This window comes from Tachysurus fulvidraco, chromosome 1 (assembly GCF_022655615.1).
Source record: "Tachysurus fulvidraco isolate hzauxx_2018 chromosome 1, HZAU_PFXX_2.0, whole genome shotgun sequence".
Taxonomy (NCBI): domain Eukaryota; kingdom Metazoa; phylum Chordata; class Actinopteri; order Siluriformes; family Bagridae; genus Tachysurus; species Tachysurus fulvidraco.
In genome coordinates this window covers 31,529,074-31,554,643 of record NC_062518.1, presented here as the reverse complement: position 1 = coordinate 31,554,643, position 25,570 = coordinate 31,529,074, and the positions used below count along the sequence as shown (strand labels likewise).

The 25,570-nt window shown below is 37.0% G+C and overlaps 2 protein-coding genes across 4 annotated transcripts; one reads left to right on the top strand and one right to left on the bottom strand.

The window, feature by feature from the left end:
* Positions 1–634: 634 nt before the first annotated feature.
* On the bottom strand, positions 635–2,403 carry LOC113657407. The gene is made up of 4 exons (XM_027169149.2): positions 1,798–2,403; positions 1,040–1,652; positions 866–946; positions 635–779 (listed from the first exon to the last, which is right to left on the bottom strand). Exons 1-4 carry the CDS (start codon positions 2,150–2,152, stop codon positions 635–637), a joined length of 1,194 nt encoding a protein of 397 aa, XP_027024950.1. The 5' UTR covers positions 2,153–2,403.
* A 2,135-nt stretch (positions 2,404–4,538) lies between these two features.
* On the top strand, positions 4,539–25,554 carry frem1a (Fras1 related extracellular matrix 1a). Of its 3 annotated transcripts, XM_027169119.2 has the most exons (37): positions 4,541–4,690; positions 9,205–9,580; positions 10,388–10,482; positions 10,636–10,949; positions 11,091–11,287; positions 11,396–11,719; positions 12,094–12,202; positions 12,319–12,450; positions 12,540–12,884; positions 12,978–13,120; positions 13,335–13,531; positions 13,844–13,934; positions 14,025–14,192; positions 14,480–14,688; positions 14,819–14,912; positions 15,017–15,269; positions 15,464–15,667; positions 16,185–16,370; positions 16,498–16,694; positions 16,931–17,153; positions 17,276–17,420; positions 18,207–18,348; positions 18,849–19,044; positions 19,143–19,407; positions 20,102–20,519; positions 20,712–20,913; positions 21,076–21,220; positions 22,157–22,286; positions 22,490–22,562; positions 22,690–22,839; positions 23,006–23,217; positions 23,306–23,353; positions 23,905–24,075; positions 24,181–24,312; positions 24,455–24,570; positions 24,659–24,744; positions 24,840–25,554. In XM_027169119.2, the coding sequence occupies exons 2-37, from the start codon at positions 9,338–9,340 to the stop codon at positions 25,040–25,042; spliced, it is 6,558 nt and encodes a 2,185-aa protein (XP_027024920.2). In that variant the 5' UTR covers positions 4,541–4,690; positions 9,205–9,337; the 3' UTR covers positions 25,043–25,554. The 3 variants fall into 3 exon arrangements, 2 of the variants coding, with proteins under 2 accessions (XP_047666617.1, XP_027024920.2); XM_047810661.1 differs by lacking the exons at positions 16,931–17,153; positions 17,276–17,420; positions 18,207–18,348; ... (13 more) ...; positions 24,659–24,744; positions 24,840–25,554 and having other exon boundaries at positions 4,539–4,690; positions 16,514–16,655; XR_007140056.1 differs by lacking the exons at positions 15,464–15,667; positions 16,185–16,370; positions 16,498–16,694; ... (16 more) ...; positions 24,659–24,744; positions 24,840–25,554 and having other exon boundaries at positions 4,539–4,690; positions 14,480–14,683; positions 15,017–15,157.
* The last annotated feature ends 16 nt before the right edge of the window (positions 25,555–25,570 follow it).

Genomic DNA, 25,570 nt, shown 5'->3' with positions numbered 1-25,570 from the left:
CTTTTATTGTCATTTCAACTGTATTATAGCTGATGCAACTACATAAGACAACAGTAATACATATTTATTTTGAATTATGTAGCTGCATCAGCTGATAAAAATCAGATAGGTTTTTTTTGTATATGTTTGCATGGTATCTTCTACATCTTTGTACACACATTATATATTTCCTTACAACTAAGTATCATGAAAGGGTTAAATGAAGGGTTAAATGATCATTAAGAGTGGTTATCTTTTCTCTCTTCCAGGTCACATAATTTATTTAATATTATCTATTGAGTTTTGATGTGATGCCAGTATTGCTATAAAATATAGTTATGCAATGTTTATGCAATATTTTATGAAGACCCTAATTTTGAACCATTCACATGAAGTCACCTAAACTTCAGTCCCCAGTTAACATGATGGATTTCAGCATCTATTGTAACAAGATGTGTTTCCCATTTAATGTATTCTTAAAGGAGATCATAATAATTGGCAGGAACATGGACCATCCTTAGGAACCATGTTATTATTCGAATACCCCATAAACACTTAATCAAGTCTTATTAATGAGTTAAACAGCTTCAGATAATATATATCTTACTCTGCCAGCACATTAGTGTTGTATTTGAGTAAACATTAAAGTTTTATTTCACCCATTAATACTTGATCTAATATTGTCTGAGCAAACACATCTCTGTGCCCTGATATCTCTTATCTGCTTTATGACGATTTCATTTGAGGCGGTCCGATACATCACCGTGAGAGGAGACGTCTCCTGTGAGGTGCAGTGTGGACTGGAATGAAGCACAAGGTTACAAACAGATTCTGTTTCACATTTCTGTTTAAAATACAACTAAAATGTAGTTTCATGTGCAGGTACCTTTTGTTATTTTCCAAGTGCTTATCCTTTGTTTTCTGATGAGCCAGAGTATGATTTGCCTGTTCCTTCATGCACAAACCCCTTTGAAATAGATATATAGTGTATTGTAACACAATACATAAATAGATAGATGAATAGAAAAAAGTTAAAAAATTAATAAAACATGTCAGCTACCTGCAGAAGCTGATGTTAAATTCAGTTGGCTGCAGTATCCATTGACTCAGTTCAGTTTTATTTATTTCAACAAGATGTTCATAAAGCATGCATGTTGTGTCATTTGTGCTTCTTTGCTGTCTCAGTTGTGAATGTTGTTTTATCAGATGAGTGCTCTCTCTACAGTATTGTCTCTGCCTGCGCTCAGAAATCGGCCGCTCTGTTGGCTTCACCTTGTAAGTCACCAGCAGAGGCTGGCTTAGAGAGCTTGTGTTTAGGCAGTACAAGCTCTGTGTTAGGGCCTCATGGAGCACCAGGCTGCCACTTTCATCCCTAAAGCGCAGCTGGAAGCCCAGGATGTGTGGTCCATGGATGTGGTGAGGTAAAGACTCTGTCACATTGAACACATCATAGCCTGATGCAGGAAGCTGGTCCAGAGTAAGCAGGTACTCAGTGAGGGGGCCACTTATGCTCAGGTTCCCTGCTCCATATGAGAGGCTATGTACAGCCACGGTTACTGTAAGTGGTTCAGGGTGTAGGGTTTTTCTCAGTAAGATCAACTCAGCAACAGACATGGAGGGTTGTATGTATGACAAGTTGAACCAGATCCAACCAGGTTTGCTATATTTTGTGCCTAGATAGTAGCCATATGAATAAGCATTAATGCAATTACTTGATTTGTTTCAATGAAATGAAAAATCTTTTTTTTTTTTTTACATATGATAAAAATCAACGCTATTTAAGGTTCTGTGCTAAAGAGTAAATGGGAAGTTTCTTACCTTGTACACTTCGGAAACTCTGCACCAGAGTCCCATCTGAATTGCTTCTCGTCCTCGACTCCTGTGTGCTCAGAAGATGGTAAATTTGCTTCATATATGGATGTGGCTTTGCTTGCTGAGGAACCGACAGCTTATTGATGTGAAGCATCTCCAAAATGGCCTTGCTAAGATCCCTGTTTTCAAAATCTTCAGGAAGTTTCTCTACAAACCTCAAGCCACTGAGAGCATTTAGGGTTACAACCACATACAACAAACAAAAAAATCCTTTGCACTCCATGTTAAAAAGACAGATAAAGAAGAGATTTCTGGTCTGTACCTCACAAGATGAAGTCACAGTAGGAAAGCTGAACCTCATTTACTAATTGTGGGTGTAGGAAGGATTCACAAAATGCACACCACACAGCCAAACTTAGAGAGAAAGCAATTACCACTCACACTGAAAATGCCTGGAATGTTACAGTCCATTTGACATGCATTGTGTCCGTGCTGTTTCTGGCAGCAGTGCAAAGCAACAAGTCTTGTTTTGGTTTGGGGGCGATCACTTTTCTTTATTTTTTCTTTCTTTTTTTTTTGTGGATTCGCACTCGCTTTTCAGCTGTCTGAACATTTTACCAAGCTTTTCTATCTGATAATTGTTTATTACCTGTAGAGAAACTAAACATTTGATAGCAGAAAGCTTATGTATGTGTTTTCATATAACATTTCTGTATGTGGTTGTTTACGTATTGGTTGTGAATAAAAGGATTAAGTTCCAGTGTTCTGGGTTTGTGGACTTTTTGGATCTGTGTTTTTTTCCTTGTCGATCCCCTGTCAGAAAACTTGTAGGTAAATGAACTGGTAACGCAATATTGCACCTATTGTTAGAGTGTCATCCCATATGTCTTTTCTACCAGGGTTCTTGGTATAGGATTCACCACCACCCTGACCAGAATAAAGCAATTACTGAAATTCTGGGCCACATGTTTAAACAGCAGATGTCAGTGTTGAATAATTCAGTCAACTATTGCATTTCTCAGTAGTCCATTGTTTCCTCTTAAATATTGTGCTTTCTTACAACTGAATTAGCAGAATATCATTTTAATACACATTTAATTTACCCAAGTTTGGTGTGGGTTTTAAAGAACGTTTTAAAGGACAACAGTTAATAAATACTATCAAAATATGCGTATAAATACATATAAACATATGATTGGATTTGTCATCTGGTGAAAACTGTCACAGGATCTTTAAGATTTTTAGCAAGTAGTGGAATGTCTAGAAAATTTAATATTGTTTGTAGAAGCATTCGTTTTTAAGAAACAAATGAACAACAAATACAAACTCATCACAGAAAAATAATCAATAGTTTATGGGTTAATGGGTTAATCAAGTGCTTAGTAGCATAAACGTCATCTTTTAGCATGGCTGGCTTTCAAAATACTTCAGACTTGTTGCAGTAGTCTAGTAAGGGAGCATCATTTCTTAAGTGCAAATTCAAAATTAATTTAAAATTCATTTTAAATTCAGTATTCACTACAGCAGAAACACATTTTTCATTAAGTAAAAGTAACTCATAAAACATTTAATGCGGCTTTTAAAACTGTATATCCAAATTCATCAGTTCTGATCATTCTCAGTTAGTCATTCAGAATATCTTTATGCCCCCATTAAACAGAGTGACCTTTTCTCTCAGTGAGAAAGGTGAACCTGGATCTTTTACTTCCTAAAACATTGTCATGTGCCAACAAGCCCCAGGGAATGAAAGAAGCAGATAATAGGTTGTATGTGCATACAGACTCCTTTCCTGTAAGGAGGGAAGACTGGGTTTGGGACATTGTATAGGCGGGGGGAGGAGGGGTGTGTGGTATTTGTCTTTTCTGCAAGCAATTGGTGTTGGTCTTTGTATCCAGATTGTTTTCTAATTGAATACAGATTTTCACGACTGAATTCACAAGAGTGCAACAGCTGTCTGCTTTTTATTTATTTGTTTGTTTGTTTGTTTGTTTGTTTAAACCAGTGATTATTTTGTGATCTTCTGTAATTTTCTTTAAACATGCTAGAAAAATAGCTTTTTATGCTCTTATGTGGACCCCTATAAAGAAACGTAGCTTTTTTCTCCAGTTGTAGCTTTGCCCTCTTCCTCATTAATCATACACACCACAAATACAGAGGAGAATGTTATTCTTCATAATTAGATTTAGTTGAGCTTTTAACTGGTGGGGATTTTTTAAGTCAGAGGTCACATGAGGGCAAAGGAAACTGGTGTCAGCAATGTGTCCAGACTTGACAGCTGTTGGTTTAACCATAACGTACTTCGTTTACACCTAAACATTTTGGTTTTACTATTGAATAGTTTTTGGATGATTGTTTATAGAAAGAAGGTGTTTGTCGCATCTGCCTTGGTCTCCAACAATTCAAATCTCTCTCATAACCTGAGTGGAATTCATTCAGCAAAAATACAAACAACGAACACAATTTTTTTTTATATTGAAAGTGTTTTTGTAACTGTCTGCACACATTTTGCCTGCATTCCTGTACAGCCATGATGAAAGATTTAACACTCGTCCTTGAGTCTTTAATTATCTAATGGTGCATGCTTTGTCACGTCCTGCACACGTTCACTATCCTCTTTTCTTTAATCTTACATTGTCTGTGTTTGTGTCTCTATTTTTGCCTTTGTTAGGAGACTCTGTACTTCTCCATGCACTCCTCCCTCTGGACTCTGTGGAGTGGGACAACATCTCTGATTCCCTCCCCATGTGCTCACACAGACTGCCTCCCTCTTCCCTCCCTCTGTCTCTCTGCAAGCTGCTTCAGGCTCTTTGCTCAATTAGACAGTTGCTGTGCAGGGTAGAGGAGTGCTCAGGGGCAGTGGAGTGTTTTTGGAGATAGAGAGTTGCTGTTTGCGCTTTAGGTAAGAACACAACTGTTTGTTCTTGTGTCTATGTCTAAGATAAATGCAGGCATGATGATGGATTATTTCAGTGTAGTGTGACTGTTTTTTTAGAAAATCCACACATCCACTCACAGCTGTCAAGCAGAGATTTGTTGCTAAAAGAATTGTGTTAATAAAGTTGAAGGCTCATAACAAAATATTATAAAATGTTCTTATACTATTTGACTTTTTGGCTTTTAACGTTGCAATGAAATCATCTTTGGTCAATTTTTCCTGATAAAAAAATCATGCAGGTTTAATGATTCTTTCTTGGTATTACTTTGATAGATTTTTAATAGACTATTATACATATTTGTGTGCTTACTTTTGACTGCTCAGAACTTGAGGCATTATAATACGGACTATACTGACATTATTCAACAAAAGTTTATCTTCATAAGACCAGTGTTACGTGTAAACTTGAGCAGTGTTCGTAAGACAAGTGCACAACCTCCACTTGAATTTGGCACTGGCCTTTTTGCCCAGGAGCCTTTAACATTTCTGTACACTGGACAAGGCTGTCCTGGTTTTCTGCCAAAAAATGGAGGCTGAGGCTCTTTAGCAAGAGGAGAAGCAGCTTTTTTTTTTTTTTGCCTCCCCCTTTGCACCCCTTTGTGCTTTACTCATCTCTGGTTTGGAAACAGTTGGCTGTCTGGGACCCTGTCATTAGTGAGATGAGAAGCAGGGCTCAGCACTGTGAAGAACAGGCTTCCGATTTTGCAGGCTCCAGCCGGTGTCTCCACTTGAACACAGCTGTGGATAGAACCCACTTGTCAAGAGAGAAACATCACATGTCTTTCTCTGAATGACCCAAATTTGTGTCTTCTGGAACGTATAGTTTGCGGTGCTGTAGTGTTAATTATACCTAAGAATTTTACAGTCCCTGAGATTTTGTGTGTACATTGTATTCTTCTGTAAAAGTAGGGTTTCATGTATTATACTAGTCACAATAAGCAAGACTTTTAATGAACAACATTTAATCGCCATAGGATATTGTATTTAACAAGGTTAAAAAAACAGTAAGGATGTTTTTCAATCAGCTGCATATTATAATTTTATTGATTTATTTTTTTTCATATATTTTGATGCTGGAAACTCCCCCACATCCTTGAATGGAATTTGAGGCTAAGACATGACAGTTCAGAGAGCGTGCAAGCTCTCGGCCACCCACTCTGCCTGCCTTTAGCATCTAAATCTCATTGTCAATCTGAACCAACATGTAAATTTGTGTACAAAGGACTCTGTAGCAAATGGTTTTGAAGTCAAGATACATGTTACATATTAATGTAAGATATTTTCATTCAATGCTTTAATCAAACAGACCATAGGGGCTGTTAACTTTAAACTATACTTTGTTACTATACAAATGTTTTTACTATACAACTGTACTATCATTGATTCCAATGTTCAGTCAGTTTTTAAGCTTTTTATTAAGCAGGAGGAATTTTATTGAACTCATGAAGTTGCCTGATGCAGACCTCATGGAGTCTTTTCAATGATGGCTTGTTGAACTTGGTTCAAACTATAGCGAGATCACCCTTAAAAAGGAGAATGGTGTAATGAAAGACGATGTCTTAACATGTTGAATCTTGCCCTGAAGAACAATGTTTGTGGTTGGAGAACTGTGAGAACTTGTTGTGTGATCAGCTAAAGCATTGTGAATGTAGAGGAAAGAGGCATTGTGTTTTCTATTGTACAGCACAGCTGGCTTAAGAAATTGTATATATATATATATTCCTTTTATTTCTTCTTATTTGTTAATTGTCGTGTAAGTTCTATTGCATCATCCACAGTTGTTTTTTTGTTTTTTTTTGCTTGGGGAAACTTTGATGTCTGTTGCCTGTGTTTTGTGTGTGTGTGTGTGTGTGTGTGTGTGTGTGTGTGTGTGTGTGTGTGTGTGTGTGTGTGTGTGTGTGTGTGTGTGTCTTTGTGGCAGACTCAGGGAGTGATGTGTATTCTACAGCAGTCCCACTGATTGATTAAGGGCAAGAACAATAGGTTGTCAGAAAGAACTTTAAAGATGAGAAAAGACCCACTTCTAATCTGCCCCAAGCACAGTAAGGAATTTGTCCCTTTTTTGGTGAATAACACACAGACCTCACACTTAATCCTTTCCCTGTTATTAGGCATCCTGGCCTGCAGTGCTGTGGGGCTCAACTTACATTCGGTCTCCAGACATCGGCTTCACTGCTTATCATGTTGGACTTAGTCTAATGTTTGTTGGTGGCTTTTCATGGCTTCTTATTTTACCCAAATCAAATATTTTGCTCTTTCTGGACTGCAAATTAGTTTTCTGCAATGATCCTCAAACACATTGAATTTGTGTATAACCAGATATTAATTCCGGGGCTCAGCCAAGATCTAATTAAATTTCTCACTGTGGAGTCTGAATAATGTGAGATTAGCATGGAGTTAAAATTGGAAACAACTTTTACTAGTTTTGAAAAGGAAAGACAAGAATTGATGTTTACTTTCCACCAGTGCTGAATTGACCTCTTAGGGTAAACTTTACTTTGTGATCTTCATTAGCACCACCTACTTGACTAAAAATAAGTCTTTTCTATTTAAGACCCTAAACCAAGAATTCTGGTTCAAACCACATTTTTTGTCATTTTATCCAAACTAAAGTGATGACTAAGTTAAATCTGTTGGTCTCCAGGGTATCCATACTGTGCTTCTTTGGACTTCGGCCATTTCAGCTTCATGGTAGTTATTTGGTCCACTCATGCTGCTTTCCATCAACTGTAAGTCAGTGCAGTGAGCAAGCACACATTACAGAGTATCCCTGTCTTCAGTCATGATAGTTTGAAAAACAGCTATAGAACATCATGTTTAGTGCTTGATCTTATAGTCATTTGAAGTCTGTGGTATTTTAGGTAGAAATCTATGATCAGCTTGGAAAACAAGTGAACCTGTCAGAAGAACTTTGAGCTTTATCTCACATAGGAGCTAAGGTTAGAAACTACAGTATATAGGACATGTTCTTGACATGTTCAGAAGGCTAATCCTAAATTTGGCCAACAAGAGAAAAAGTGCAGAAATTCTCAGATCTAAAATCTAGTGTGGCTTGTGTTCTTGACAAATATTCACATAAATTCAGTTATATTTTAAATAACATTGTGAAATATTCACTGTTTGCAAATAATCAAAAATACTATAAATATACAAATAAAATAGATTTTTAAAGTGATCATTTGATTTTCCCTTAGGGATAATCGCTTAAGGGGAATTTAAATGTGTACCATGTGTATAAACAACCAGGTGTTAACATGTGCATCCAATGAAAAGTATGATGTCATTCCATAGAAAGACTGGAAGTGAGATGAACAATAGCTTGAGGGAGAAGGCTGTTTTTCAGTCTCTTCATGCTTATGTTAAGGCAAAAGTACATAACCTACATATTTCAGTGTTATGGGATTCATCACTGATGGACATTAATAAACATACTGGACATACAACACACTGGAAATTGAGCAATACATACAGTACTGATAAATATTAAACTTATTACACACAATACTTCCTACACAATTATTCACTTCATACTGTTGTCCTAGACAGCACTCTACATTCGTCACCTTTAGTGTAGTAAAGATCTTGCGTTTCATCTCAATGGAATAATATTTAAAAAAATTTTTGCATGTCATCTGTGTATTTTCCAACCACTATTTCATTTTTCCTGTGATTTTTAATAAACGAAAATCTTAAGAAAACCGGTGACTTGTTTAAAGTAAACATATGTGTTAGCAGCTGTATAGTACAACTGGTGTGTTTAAGAAAGCAGTGATAATATCAAGCTTTACAAAAACATTCCACCTTTGATTTTTTTTTACAGAAAGTTTTAATACCAGGCAAGGCTGATAGCAATCTGTTTTGTGCTTTCACGCTAGTTTATTATAATCATATTACTCTGGTATCTACATGTATCTTTGTACATCACTAAACTAACAGTCAGATTGTTTTAACTGTTGTTGTGTAATGTAACATAACTCATGACAACTTGTAAGCTATATATATGCAACAGCAAAAGGGGAAGCCATTTATCAAGTGTTAGGAGTTTTGGAAATGAATTGTAGTTGGGAAAATTTGTGTTTTCTATGCTGACAGTTTAGACAACTCCCTCATGACTGCTAGTATAGAACTTGAGGTCAAAGGTCATCTTTCAACTTGACATCAAACCTCATTGATCCTGGGCTGTATTTTTCTGTCTCTCCAGAAACACGTCAAGGAAAAGTGTCAATGAAATATTTTTCAGTGACGGGAAGAAACGTCACTGCATCTAGGAGCCATTGATTTTTTTTTTTTACTGGTTTTTATCAAATTAATTATAACTCTGTTATTAACTAGCCTTTTTCAATTATTTCTTTGTTTTAAATAATGTATCTATGTCTATATTCTTAAATTTTAAAAAAGGTTAACGTAACATTTTCTTAACAAGCAAAAACACAAAAAATACACTCTTTGAATAAGTATTTTAATTTTTTCCCTTACAGATCTTTCCTGAACATGTGATAATACACTGAAAACCTCTTAATATGGATATAAATAATCCATTCTGAAGAACATCCAAAAGGCATTTCTTCCAACTGATAAATTTATGAGGAACTTTGAATTTACAAACCAAGAATGGTTCTTCAAAAAAGGACCCGTATGTGGCCCTTTTGGTTTCTCTTTTTGTTGGGACTTTTGCACTTTTGCATATGTTCCCTGGTGAAGACCAACCATGGTCTAAGGGTGAAGAGAGGACAGGCAGCTTTCTTGCAGGAAGGAGATCTGCAATTTCACATACCCAGAGAGAAGGAAGCCTGTAAGCTGGAAGTGGTTCTGAACGAACCTATAACCCAACGTGTTGGCACGCTGTCCCCTCAGGTACTATACCTGATTTTAGGCTCACTGTTTATATCTCAAAACACGTTGATTTATGCTTGAAAATCCTGAGCCGAATACCTACTCCAGCTAATTATCAGTTCTGCCTTAACCAAAAGGATAATTGTCGTTTCCCCTCCATTTCGGTCGGTAAAATTTATCTTTTTTTGCACTTAACATCTGGAAGTTTATGACCCACAGGCTTTCTACAAAAATAAACAGTGATAATATTGTGAACAGATCATTTAATCTGGCAGGTGTGCTGGTTTGCACATGCTTTTCACCAGTTTTCATATATGTCAATACATTTATTCATGTAAATGTCAAACTATTTAAAAATCAGTCCAAATCAATTTAACCTGTATGGACAAGAGAGATGTTTTTTTTTTTTTAAATCTTTTTTACACTGTGGCTATGGCATTGCCCAGCCATTGTCTTAAACACAAACTTATATCATTAATGTTTTGAAATCTTTTAAATAATGCAAACAATAATTTGTAATTATTCCCATAACGTGTCTGTGAACAATTTGAACTAATGTGTGCATCTGGCTAAAAACAATGCTTTTTAATTCATTTTTGTGAATTTGTGTTATTTTATGTGGCTTTTAAAAGCACTTTGGGAATGTGATGGATCAGCAAACCATGCTATATTTACAGAATATTGCTGTGAATTAAATAATTATTACAGCATTAATAATTAATTAATTAATTAATAATAAAATTAGCCTCTGCTAATTTAACAAATGTGTTTTTGCAAAGCTTAGTGAAAGGGATTTGTGCATTTCTTAACCTTCTATTCGGTCACCAGATATTTGACTGCAACTATCTAGCTGATGAGGTGAAATATACTCATAATGGCTGTCCGATTTTAAAAGAAGACATTGTTAAACTTCGATTGTACAGGTATGTGTTTGGTTTATGAATGGTGGAATATTTATCTGCAGAGAATATTTACATGCAGATAAAACATATAAATAAATTGTGTCTTCGTTGTCTGCTTACAGCCATTCATTTTTGCCTTTTTTACCTAAAAACCCTAAATGTTTTGTATTTTAGACTTACAGAGACAGAGACATATAGCGAACTGGTTTCAATCCATATTGAGATAATGGAACCTGACTGTAATATTATAAAGTTGGGACCACAAACATTGCAAGTTCCAGAGTTCTATGGCCTGTCCAATATCCTTGATGGCAATGTGATGTCCTTTCACTATGAGCATCGACCCAACATAGAGTGTACAATTAGGGTGATAACACCAGACTCCGGGTTACCTGGACATGGCCAGCTGGTCACTGGTGACCTTGGCAAGCTAGAAGGCCCAAGAGGAGATGAACCAGATATCTTTGTCTCAATTCGACAACAATTAGGTATGGCATTTTCAAATGGCAGTTAAACACTATATATACGAATAATGCTGTTTACAGTCAGCACAGCACAGCTTTTAGCCAAATTTAGTATACTTAAGTATACTGATCCACATTCTTCATGTATTTTTATGCTTTCTTCAGAAAATAAAGCCAGAGCCAAATGCAAGAGTGAAGACTGTTTAAAAGGACTAAAATTGGTGACGATTACAAAAGTGTCTTGTGTAGAATTCTTAATGATGGGCATTCGCTATCAGCATATCGATCCTCCATCACCTGATATTGATTACATTGCTATCAAACTGGACCTCACAGACACAAGAAGTGGGAGCATAATCCAGGTATATTCTGTATGACAGAAGCATGGACCACTGTGCAAGCTGGCCATTTGTTCTACTTACAATCTCATCACCCATTGTGATATTAAATTATGTGCTTTAATCTTCCAGTCAGAGCAAGCCTGGATACCTGTTACCATTAAAGGTGCTGTTCCTAACCAGCCCCCAAAGCCTGCCTTCATGTCCATGTTTATACTGGAAGTAGATCAGTTCATCCTGACTCCACTGTCCACAGCCATCCTTGATGCAGTAGATGCTGAGACACCAAAGAACAGACTGGTGTTCAATATCACCATACCTCCCAGTGATGGCTTCATCACTCATTTGTCTGATCACACCAAGCCCATCTCATCCTTCACCTGGGTGGACCTCAATGAAATGCTTATTGGCTACCAGCCTCCCAATTCCAGCCACGTGCAGCGCAGGAACTATGAGGTACTGTGTACATACAGGACAAGACACGAATACAAGCACACCTTCTTTTCACTAATTCTGCTGCATAATGTACAGCTTGCATTCTGATTGTAAGTGTACTTGGTTGTTTTGTTAATTAAGTGTTCATAGCTTTCTTTGTTCATAGCTTTCTTTGTTTTCTTTGTTGGCATTTGATAAGTAATCCCTCTGCTTTACAGTTCTACATAGAACAGTACATAGAATGTCAATTGTAAAAATGCTGTACAAATAAACTTCAATTAAACTGAATTGAATTGAACTTGCAATGCTTTAGAATATTGATATCTTTCTTTGTAAATGTTTAAACAAACATGCACGGTAGTCTGTCACTAACGCTTTCGCTTTTACTCAATTAGGTAGAGTTTGAAGTTCATGATTTCTACTTTGAGAAAAGTTCACCTATTATGGTACATGTGTCAGTTAGAACAGCAGACACAAATGCACCAAGAGTGTCATGGAACATGGGTGAGTATTTTTTTTTCTGATTGACCACAGGCTTAATTATACTTCTAAACAGTAAACATTATTTAAATAATGACCACTGTATTCTGTTGATTCTAATAATGCTGAAATTTCCAAAGGCCTCAGCCTCCTGGAAGGTCAGTCTCGGCCCATCACATGGGATCAGCTACAAATTGTGGACAATGATGATCTAAAGGCTGTAAGAATCATCACTGTGGATGGCTTACAGCATGGAAGACTGACAGTCAGAGGTGTGTGATAATCAGCAGTTCTTCTTTTAATTATTGATGGAATTATCCAGAAAAGGCGAAAGACCATTATTAAAATTTATATATTTCAGGTGGAAAAGGGTTCATGTTTACTGTAAGTGATATCAAGGCTGGAGTGGTACGCTATTACCATGATGACAGCGATACCACCAAAGACTTTGTGGTCTTTCGGATCACGGATGGACGCCACCAGACCAGACACAAGTTCCCTATCAACATATTACCCAAAGATGACAGTCCACCATTCCTCATCACTAATATGGTCTTGGAACTTTCTGAGGGGCAAACGGCTCTTCTTAGAGGTTCTATACTACAAGCGTCAGATATGGACTCCAGTGATGACTACATCTTGTTCAACATCACAAAGCCTCCTCAAGCAGGAGATATCATGAAGTTGCCAGGGCCAGGAATCACAGGTTAAAAAGATATTTTTTACAACTTGTACAACTTGGTATCTTTATATCTGTGTATGCTTCCTAAGATCTTGGGGATTAATGTTTTCCTTGTAGGTTACCCTGTAATGCGTTTTCTACAAAAGGATCTCTTTCATTCCATCATCTACTACAGACACTTTGGCACTGAAATATTTGATGACTCTTTTGAAGTGGTGTTATCTGACTTCCATGATCCTCCCAATCTCTCAGAGCCCCAGGTATAATTTCTTGACACATCCAACACCAACCCTGTAACACAGTCTGGTAATCCTGCTATCACTGCTACCAGACACTGTACATTCATTATTTGATAAAGACATTCTACTGCTTAAGCTGACATGATACATCGGATTTATACAGTAATATGGTGATGGATTAATTCCCATGCATCATTATCTATTTTTAAAACTAATTCCCATGTGTCTTTTGTAGGTCATTGTGATTCAAATTCAACCTGTCCCAGATCAGCCACCGAAAGAGGTCCCAGGAGTTACACGACATCTGATAGTCAAAGAAACAGATGTGGTTTATTTAACAAAGCAGCAGTTGCACTTTGTTGATGTGGAGTCACCAGACTGTGAGCTTACTTACACTGTTACCACTCCACCTGTCTTCACTACCACTTTTGGGTAGGTGGTAAGGGATTATTCAAAGATCTTATTATGTTGGCTGTTAAGTGCAAAACAAGTTAGAAAATCTAAAAACAAAAACAAAGGATCAAATTTGTAAATTTATAGTCATATGTCTTGTCTTATTGCCAATAAACATGCACCGTACGAACTAATTTTGTCATGTACTGGTATATTAACATGTTTTGAACTTCAAGACCACCATACAATATTAACGTAAATAATTTCGATTGTAATAAAAATATATACGGGATATATACAGTACATGACTCTAGAATTTTAGAAATTTGTTTACTTACTTATGTTTACCAGAGGACTTGATGCAGGGAGGTTGTTCCTAGTTGACAGCATCCCAAAATTGGCTAAGGATCCCAATGCACCTGTACTCAGACTTTTCACACAGGTAAAAAAAAAAGTTTGTTTGTTACTTTTCTTGCAGTTTGGCCATTCAGGGGCATTCATGGACGCTAAAAGTTATCTTCCTTCCCACTAGCATGCTGTCAACTACATGAAAGTGGCTTATATGCCTCCGTTCCAAGATATTGGGCTTTATCCTCAGCATATTCAATTTGTGCTGTCCGTGACCAGTGAGCAAGGCCGAACTACCACTGGGATCTGTTTCAATGTTACAGTGCTTCCTGTAGACAACCAATCCCCCGAGGTATCCCAAAACTATTTGTTCAGACCAAATAATTTGATTGTGTGTATTAAATAAAATATTTTGTATGGTATTGGCTAGGCATTTGATAGGAAACCCTTATTTTAGTTAGCTAGATAAGATAATACTACTCTACATCATATTTATGTGAAGCATAAACAAAAAAAACACACACACACATACATATATATATATATATATATATATATATATATATATATATATATATATATATATATATATATATATATATATATATATTGTTAAATTGTATTTTCTGTTATTGTTAGGTGCACACAAATCAGTTGACTGTGGATGAGGGGGGAGAATGTTGGGTCAGTGGAGATTACTTGCACTTAACTGATGTGGATTCTCTGGAGGATTCACTACGTGTGATGCTGAAGAGAAGGCCTCAGCATGGTGATATGTATCTGGATGGTTCACCCTTGGGACAAGGCCAGACCTTTAATGTTAAAGACCTGAAAAGCTTAAAAGTTAGGTCAGACATTATTTCAGTCACTGTTTTAAACTATCAGTCAGCTTTTCTTATTTACATGCAACTTTTCATAACTTTTATTATGAACTTATAAATGAATTTATGATAATGGACATGTATGTTCCCCACATAGATACCACCATGATAGTTCAGAGTCAGAGGAAGATAACGTTGAATGTATCGCCACAGATGGGTTGAATTCAGTTGACTTTGTTCTACATATTAAGGTAAAAGAAATAAAACAAAAATCCTCATTATTTACTCACTGTGTTTATTAGTAAACCCGTTACTAAATGATATTTAACAGTAATACTTTCCTATTAATTGACAGGTAACACTAGTTAATGATGAAATGCCAGCACTGGTGCCAGGCTTAAAGACTGTTCTAGATTGTGCAGAGGGACAGGAAGTAGTGATCACCATTGAGTACATCTGTGCAACTGATGCTGATAGTGATGACAACAAACTGGTGTATCTGATTGCTCGTCAGCCATATCATGGTGTAGTGCTAAAGAATGGTATAGTGGTAGACAGGTTCTTTCAAGAAGATATAGAAGCCAGGATCATCAGTTACAAACACACAGGTAATAAAACCACTCCTTCTCTCTTCTTATTTGTATCATGGATTTATTTTTTTTTTTTTCAGAATGCTTTCCATAATAATGAAAATCTATTTACACCTCTTGCTAATTTAAAAAATAAATATTTGACTATATTTGAATGCATGATGGTGTCTGATGGTGTCTGAATAATTACTAATTTAAATAACCTTCCCAAGGCCTGGAGGTTGGATTGCTCCCTCGTCATGACACCATCACATTTGTGATTTCTGATGAACAGACGGATTCAGTTCCTTCATGCTGCTATGACAGAGTACCTCTGTTTAATGGGCAGACAAAACATCCCCAGGACTCCTTGCTAATCTATGACCTCAATATTACTGTTTATCCTGTGGACAACCAGCCACCATCCATTGTTATTGGTAAACCTTATTTGATTAATTTTTCATTTATTGAAAGTGATTTAAGCAGGCCTTAAGATGGAGGAAAGGTACTAGCACATAGTGTCATTTCATAGGTAATATATTCTTTTTAAAATATGAATTGTTTACTTCATGAATTAAGCTACATTTAACCAGTAAAATTGGGATTCAACATAGACTGAATATTGCACAGACACTGCTACTGACACTCAGGTACACATACCATACACATTAGGTACACTTTGGAGGTTTACTTTATGACCACATCACACATTGATGTCTCACTACCCTGTTATAGTCCCAGCTGTGTTGCGGATTGGTACTGGCACATCTGTTCAATGGTGGACAGGGTATAGAGGGTGTAACAGTTTGTGGGTAATTGGGTGATTGTATATCTTTTATGTTCAGTAGGAAATATATCTATAGTTCCACCAAGACATATATAATAGCTTTTGATATATGAACATTATTCATGAAAATGGGCTTTTTTTCCATCATTTTTTCCCTCTCTCCACAGGTGAAGTGTTTCAGGTGGATGAAGGAGGTTTTGCCTCTATCACTGTAGCACATATAGCGGCCTCTGATCAGGACACACCTCTGGAGGAACTGCAGCTTGTCTTGGTGTCTCCACCACAATTTGGATATATTGAGAATATTCTGCCTAGTCCAGGGTTTGAGAAAAGCAACATGGGAATAAGTATTGGTCAGTGCTCATGCTCTCATGGTTTCCAAAATAGCTGCCAATGAATGACTGCCCAGGAGTGTGTTTAAATGATTCAAAATAAACACAGCAACCAACATTATTGGCTTTTATCTGCTCTGTCTCGCAGCCTCTTTTTCCTACAGGGATGTACTGAATGGACACATAAACTATGTGCAGTCCAGACATCAAAGAACTGAACCCACTGCTGATCAGTTTATGCTTTACATCTCTGATGGCAAACACCAATCTGCTGCAATCCCCTTCTACATCATCATCAAGCCTACAAATGATGAAAGCCCAGATTTCCTAGCCAGGAACATTAGTGTGAGTCTAAAATAGTTGATAAAGTATACAAATTATTAAATATTAAAATCCTTTATTTCTGGCTAACACAGTGGTGGACATCATATGATTAATTTTACCATATTGCAATATACCTAGAAGCTTTTCTGTCTTACAATTTCTTACCTAGTGGCTACTATAATTATGAAGCACACATCTTGGTTTCTATGCTACATCCTGTTACAGAAAAATAGTAAGTATGGAGATGTTTTTTGCAGGTCCGAGAGGGAGACATGAAGGAGTTGGATGCTTCCATTATTAATGCTGTGGATTTAGATGTTCCCAAAGATCGATTAACATTTCGCATCATCCAGCAGCCCAAACATGGGGCTATTATGGGAGGGTTTCATGGTAATGATGTGGCCCATTATAAAAGATCCATCAAGAATCATGGAACAGAGGCTCAGGTCCAAGTCTTCACTATGGAAGATCTTAGAAATGGTACAAGTCATGAAGTGAATAAATGAATGAATGAATGATCAATCAGTCAGTCAGAAACTGGTTATTATTGCATTCTGTGACATGTTCAGAAGACTCTGATCCTTGTGAGTCTGTCTTCACAGGTATGACACTGATGTATTTGCATGATGACTCAGAGAGCGAGAAGGACAGCTTCATCATCCAGCTGTCGGATGGAAAGCACCAACTGCAGAGGCACATATTGGTTAATGTGATGCCTGTCAATGATGAGAAGCCATGTATCATTAGGTATCTGATACAAAATGAAATCACTCTTTTTATGCACAGAGAATTTGTGTGGTCTATGTATTAAAGGCTAGCATATTCAGGGGTACTAATAACTTATACTTAGGTGAGAGTATAGATAATATGCAACATCCTACTGGAAATATTCAGTCAGAAATGTACTCAGGTAAAATATTAAAAATGTAAAATGTTAACGTTTTAGCTGTAAAATGTTAATGTTTTAAGTAGGTCTCAGGAGATAACAAATTAGCAGGATTTTTTTCTACATTGATAGATTGCATACAGTAGGATGTTTTAAAATCTTAAATAAAAAGGATAAAATACAAATAAATTACAATGCAAATGAAATGAACTATGCTCTATCAATATACTATATGGCCAAATGTATGTAAACACCTGACCATCACCTACATATATGGTTCTTCCCCAAACCATTGCTACAAATTTGGAAACACAAATGTGTATAGAATCTAATTGTAGGCAGTAATATATAGAGCTCCAAAACGTGTTCCAGCATGAAAATGCCCCTGTACACAAATCAAGCTGCATTGACTGGCCTAAACACAGCCCTGACCACAACCCCATTGAACACATTTGGGATTTAAATAAAGTCTTCAATTTCAATAACACTCAAGTGAAGTACAAATAGCCCAATATCATACAAAGTATTATAACTTAAATAATAATTAGTGACATATTTTCCCACTCTCTGCATATATTATATATAATATTTATACATTTATGATATTTATATATAGCTAATAGCTATAGTATGTATGTGTGCTGCAGAAATACTGGGATTGAGGTGGAACCAGGAGAAGCCAGACTTATTTCCAGTGCTGTTCTAAGTGCTCACGACAATGACACTCCCTCCACTAATATCATCTATGTGTTTGAGAGTGTTCCTGTTCATGGCATGCTTCAGATTAAGGTCAGTGCACAAGAAAGACTTTTCATATTCCTACATTTCATTAACAAATATTGATTATTATTATGTCTCTGTGGTATGATGTTCAGACTGCAGAGTGTGTTAATGGATTCCAATAAGAAACTTCTACAGTAGTAACAGTCTTATAGCACAAGACATACATAGCACATTTATAATGGGATAAATTTGGTTTCCTATTCACGTTTGTATGGAACTGTTTAAAAATCAGTTCCATGAATTATTAACCTTTATTGACCGATACAGATTAGTGTAATTTCCAAATAACTTTCCAATAACAACACATTATTTCCAATAAAATAAAAGTGGAAAAAAATGGAGATCCCACTGTACAGGTAAACAGAAATTCCAATCATATTTTTAACAAGGGTAAGTATGTTTTTGTGAGATGCCAGTGATTGTACATCATCATATAATCATAGAAGATTTTGTAATTATAAAATAATAACCATATAATTAAGTTAACTTCTCTGTTGCCTTCTCAGGCAGGCCTGGACTGGAGGACACTGTCAACAGGAATGAACTGTTCCCAGGAAGATGTGGATATGAACTTGCTTCGCTATGTACACACAGCTCAGCCTGGAGCTCACACACAAGACTTTTTCGTCTTTCATCTACAAGACGGAAAGAACCGTTCCCCTGCACAACACTTCTACATCTCACTCAAGCAGCTTGAGAAAGGTTATCTGTCTAATGTTTTTAATCTTAGCAAGAAATTATGCTATATCTTATATACATTAAAATGGCTCATGTAGATTTTTACAATTTTTGTTCTCCAGGAGACATAGCACTGTTTGTAAATCCGGTGAGAGCTAGCCGTGGAGAGCATGTAGTGATTACTACAGATGTCTTGCTGGCTGTAGACGGCACTGAAAAGCCAGAAGAGCTGCTCTATGTGATCACTATGCCTCCAGTACACGGTCATATGGAGTACATCAAACACACAGGCATTCCCATTCACTCTTTCACCCAGCTGGATGTAGTGGCTAATCTGGTGTGCTACGTCCATGACAACAGAGCTACTTCAACTAGAGAGACGGTGCAGTAAGGACAATTCTTGTTTTGCTTTTTTGATGTCAATTTGAGACAGTTGTATATCGGGGTTAATCGGATTATTAAAGGAAAAATCTAACCTGGAAGATGTATATTAATCTTTTGAATTATTTATTTCAAATGACCTTTGTGATCTGTGAACTGACATTAGATATATTTTGTAATGAAATTCAGAGTTTACTTTTTGTAATTAACACTCGTCAATTTCAGTGACAGTTTGCCTTGCTTTCACTTTGGTTACTAGTTTTTTTTACATTACCCACAATGCTGTTCATCTATCTCCTTTCTATTTAAAAACACCGATGCAGCATTACATTATTCCTTAGATATGCCAAATACTTAAGGATCCAATGCTTCCACTTGCATAATAATATTGCTGTCAGTTCCATTGCATTCATTGTACTATAATGATCTCATAGATTGCTACATAGTTGATCAGAGTCTCTGCCTTGCATCCTGAAATTGACTCCAGCATTTGCTTTGAGTCCAGTGAGGTGTTTATCTTTTCTGTTAACAGCATCGTGTCCCTGACTTATGGGTTTGTTGAATAATTCCAGATCTCACATGTGTGGACAGAAATAGAAATCTAGACTTGTTAATTTATTTTGTGTGTGCCTCTGAGGGAATAACGTATGGTGTTTGCAAATTCTTTGTTTACATCTTGGCTTTTCTAAATTGTTTTTAGATTTGTCATCAGTAATGGAAAATCCACACGAAACGGTACTCTGGAGATTTTGGTGGATATGACAGACAGAGTTCTCCCTACACTAGTGCAGAAGGCTGGTCTACAGGTTCCTCAGGGTTCCACCATTACTATCACCACAGATAACTTGCACCTGTCTGACCCAGATACCCCACCTCATTCCCTGAGCTACATACTGGTGCAGCCCCCACAGTATGGTCAGATTATTGTTAAAGGTTTCCCCATAGCTCCTGGGAGCAACTTCACCCAACAGAACCTAGAGGACCTGGATGTTGCTTACAGACACTCAGGTGGAGATTCTCAGATTGACCACTTTACATTCACTGCTGCTGACAGCACGTCAAGAGGCATCCTATTGAAAGGGAAAGTGCAGACTGAGCCAGTCTTCTTTTCTATACAGGTGTGTGGAGTTGAGTGTGAATTTTTGGTGGAAAACAAATGTATTTTTGACCATAAATGTGTGTGTGTGTGTGTGTGTGTGTGTGTGTGTGTGTGTGTGTGTGTGTGTGTGTGTGTGTGTGTGTGTGTGTGTGTGTGTGTGTGTGTGCGTGTGTGTGTGTGCGTGTGTGTGTGTGTGTGTGTGTGTGTTCAGATTGAAACATTAGACCAGTCTGCTCCAAGTGTGGTGGTGCTTGAGACTCTGTGGAAAGTGGAGCTTCTAAAAGATGGACGTTATGGAATCTTTATCTCATCCAGAGAATTAAAGGCGCAAGATACAAATGTTGCAGATGAGAACCTCATCTTTCATATACTTAGAGCTCCTTACTTTGGATACTTGGAGAATATCACCAATGGTAAGAAGCTGATGTACAACAGTTACACAAGAAATGACTATAATGTCTGCTTATAATGAAGCTCAAGCTTAAGAATACGAAAGAGTGCAGACTGTGTAATGGTGCACTGAGCGTATAAGTGATTGACCTATTTCACCATCAGACTTCCTGTTGTGTCTCCAGGTGTTTTTGTGCATCAGACGTTCACTCAAAGGGATTTGAACAAAAGGAATATTCTGTATATAATTAACCTTTCCCTTGAAGCATTAAGTGACAGTCTGGAGTTTGCAGTTTCTGACCCACTGGGCAACACTGGATCATCTCACAAGTAAACGCATGCTAAAAAGTCTTCTTATACAGCACAAACTCATAATGAAGGCTAGCATTCATAACAACATAATGCACACATTTGCACAGACATACTTAATTTTTTTTACACACATTGCCCTGTAAATATAACCAGCACATATTTATTTACAATTACAGCATTTGGCAGACGTCCTTATCCAGAGTGACGTACAAAAGTACATAATTTATCTGTGTCTTATCTTTATTTTCACCTCTGCCTTATCTTTATTCCCTAACTTTATTATTATCCTTATCTGTATTCCTTATCTTTACTCCTTCATTTTGTTCTTTTCACTAACATTGGCTAATTTTTTAGGACAGTCGTACAAAGCATTTCACTCCATGTCGTACTTTGTATGATTGTGTATGTGACAAATAAAATTAGAATTGAAATTTAAATATTCACGTATTCTTGTGCACATACTACCTGCCATAGCTTTATTAGTTTGTCGTACATACATATTTATCTGCACTTGTACATTTTCTTAATTTCTACTATATGCACTTCTGTCTATCTATCTATCCATCTATCTATTCAGAAGGAAGCTGTAATTCCAGCTGCCTGTGAGGTGAATTGCAATCGTAATAGAAACAGAAAAAAAATTCTTCTTCCCACAAAGCCATGTCCTTGAACCTATACGTGCCTTGAGATTGGCTTTTTCAGGAAAAGAGGCAAAGCTAAACACCTTTTTTCCCTGAGCTCCTTTTCAGGCTAGAAACAAAAAAGCAGAAGATAGCAAATCAATATTGCAAATCACTGTTTTTAAAAATTATATAGAAATGATAACAGGTCTACATATTTTACAGGTCTAAATCACCATGCAATGTTGAAAACAGCACCTCCAAGCTGTAATAAGTGAAAAAACTTCAATGAACATCAATGTTCATCATGTTATGTCTGTTTCTCTATCTGTAGATTAGAGTTCAGCTGGGCCAGTGTAGAGCTGACCAAGACAGAGTTACGTGTGTGTGAAGGCAAAGGACCACTCTCTCTTACTGTTCAGAGGAAGGGCAATATGCAGGATTCATCATATGTAACTCTCAAGGTAAAAAAAAAACCCAAAACAGTAGACCTCTATTTTTATTCAGTTGGAAAGGGAAGGTGCACAATAATAGTGACGCGCACTACTTCATTATTACCAATAGGAATAATGGGGGTTTATGAAAACATGAAAATGTAAATGGACAAATGATCTCTAAGCCCACTTATTTTACATAGTTTTATGACTATATCCATTTCACTCATCAGGTAAAGGAGCTAACAGCAGCTATAGGAAAGGATTTCATATCAGCTCCATCGACTCTGATACAGTTTGATCCAGGTGCATTTGCTTTTTTCTCTATAAAATCCTTCTACAGCTACTGCATCAATGCCTTGTTAATAGTAATATACCAAATACCAAAAGAATGAAGGTTAAAAAGACTTATTTGAGTTATGTGCGTGTGCAGGTGTTAGCAGTCGGGAGTGGAAGGTGGAGCTTGTGCAGGATTTTTTGGAAGAGGCTGAGGAGATGTTTGAAGTGACACTGAATTCACCAGTAGGTGCAATACAGAGAGGAAACAACAAAGCTGTCATTACGATAATGGACAACAAGAACGGTGAGCTCATAAACTAATATTAAAGTACCAAATAGATTTTATGGCCTAATATGACCCACTTTTATGACGCACTCTTTACCATTTCATAGGCAACTAAATATGTACATTTCCAAACTTTTAGACATTTACAAATCAGTGCTCATTTAGATCCTGGCTGCTTCCACAGGACAGTGTGCTGAGAAACAATTCCCCAGAGGCCCAGATTTTCAGGGTAAGGAGTTCCAAGCAGGGCCCTACCCCAAACATGGTTCCATCCAAATAGAGACTTTACCTGTCACATTAAGGGATGTGCCAGAGGCTGCAAGAGGTGACAACTTGCCTGAAGTTATTTCTCCCATTTCCAAGAAAAGACTAAGACCCAATGGCAATGGAAAGTCTGTGAGTTGGTATTATTATATGGAAACGTGTGTGTCCCATAGGCTACGTATACCTTGTCATTTGTGTAATTGCTTATCTTCACACACAGATTCGACCCTCTTCAGTCATTAGGAGTGGATCTGATGTTCTTTACACTGTAAGTCAATGTACCATGTAATAGTATATTAGTAAATACCACAAATACCACTTATATATGCATGCAGTTCAATTTTATTTGTATAGTGCTATGGTCATTGTCACAAAGCAGCTTTACAGAAATATATAAATTCAGGATATAAATGTATTGATAATGAGCAAGCCACAGGTGATGGTGGAAAAACTGAAAGAGGTGGAAAGAGAACATGAGGAAGAAACATTAAGAGGAACCAGACTCAAAAAGAAAAACCCATCTTCATCTGGGTGGCACCAGATAGTAATATTATAATAATTTCCCCTCTTCCCTTCTTCTTTGATCCAAATCGAATTGTAGTCCTAAAGCCATTATTTCAGTATGTTCGTACCAGTGTTGGAATTCAGATTTATATCATTAATAAGCAACACAAATGTGGGAGTAGCAAGAAAAACTTCTTGAGATGTCAAGCGGAAGAAACCAATCGCAAAAAATTAACCCATCTGTTCATACATCATTAAAATGATATTTTAAAAAAGTCAAAAATAGTTTGGATTTTGGTCTACACTGTATTGCAGTATCATGGAATAATGTCACTGACAGTGGAAGATGAAACGTCAGGCTTGAAGTCTGGAAAGAAGGCTCAAGTGCAGGTAACCAGTAGAGGACAGCAGCGTTCCCTCTCAGCCCAAAGCTCAAGCCACCTTACAGCACTTTCTACAAATGACCGGAGTGGATCAGCTCCTCAGGTATAAATCCGGTGTTGACCCTTTATAAGATTAGAATTCAGTACATCTGTACGCAGAGTATTTATTAGCCCAAAGTAATCAAGGTCTACGTGGTTATGTGCTCAGTATATTTTCTCTAGGCCTGAGTCTATGGTCTGCACTCCGCAGCTGGCAGGTTTTCTCCATTTTAATGCAAGCTTAGGCCAGCTCCTGCACTGTAATGGGATATCCTGGAAACCTTGGGCTTCTACAAATGAGGTAATCAGTCGAAGACAGACAACATAGACCATACTTTGTCCCATTGCATGTAATATCTACATCAAATTTAATTTCATCTCATTCTTTTGAATAAATTAAATGGATTTTGTAAAATTGGTTAAGTTTTTCTTTACTCTTCCAGGCTGTGAATGCACAGAAGTGTCCGCAGGGGTGGACTTATCATAGCCACCATTGCTATCTTCTGAGCACAGAGAGGAAAGCAACATGGAGCAATGCTGCCAAGGCCTGTCGAGAAAGGTGAGAGCAAAACAATAACCCACAACAGATATTACATTTCACATTCTTTCTGCATCGTGTCATGAACTTCATTTGTTATTTCACCCAGTTTCCAAGGCAGTCTTGTTAGTGTGCTGTCAAAAGCTGACATGGATTGGCTTTGGGACTTCAGTGAGAGGAAACCTTTCTGGATTGGTAATTTGTTTGGAACTTCTTATTTAAATCTATGCAAATTGTGAACATGTCTGTGTTAAATTGCTTACTATGGGCCACTTGTGATAACTGTGCAGGACTGAACGATCGGGCGAAAAAAGGCCGGTGGGAGTGGGAGGATGGAGAGCCCGTTACTTACACCAACTGGAGGCGTGGTCCACCCCGAACCGGATCCAAGAACAACAGGAAGTGTGTTTTGGTCTGGAGGAAGACAAAATGGCAAATCCGAGATTGCAAGTCTGGAAAGGGGCACCATTTTGTGTGCTATGTGAAAACATGAGCTGCTACTGATTACTAAATAATTCATACCCTCTTGTTAGATCTACTTGTTTACGTCATGATTAAGACCATCCAGTATGATGGCTCTTATGGTCCACCATGAACTGTGAATCACACTTGGAAGGTAAATGGTGACGTATTAGTCTTCAAGTATAACAATATTTAGAGAGACACTGTACACTATAAAGACTGTATATGATAAGAATATCAGAAATATGGTAGCGGATAAAGACACAAGTACCTCAACTGTGCAATGTATCTTTCATAACCAGATCTCACACACCGTAATGACTTGTAATTAAGAGCAGGACTGCAATACTGTAAATGTAAACTGTCCTAGATACATTATTTCACATATGTATGTGTGTACAGTGAGGGAATGTTTGAGCAATTTATAGTTTATGTAACCACTACATATATATTTTTAATATACTGTCCTATCAATCTTATTTTTAGATATATCTTTGTTTATGAATAAATAGTTTTGTTCCTATTTATAATTACAATGTCAAACAGCATTAAGCATGTT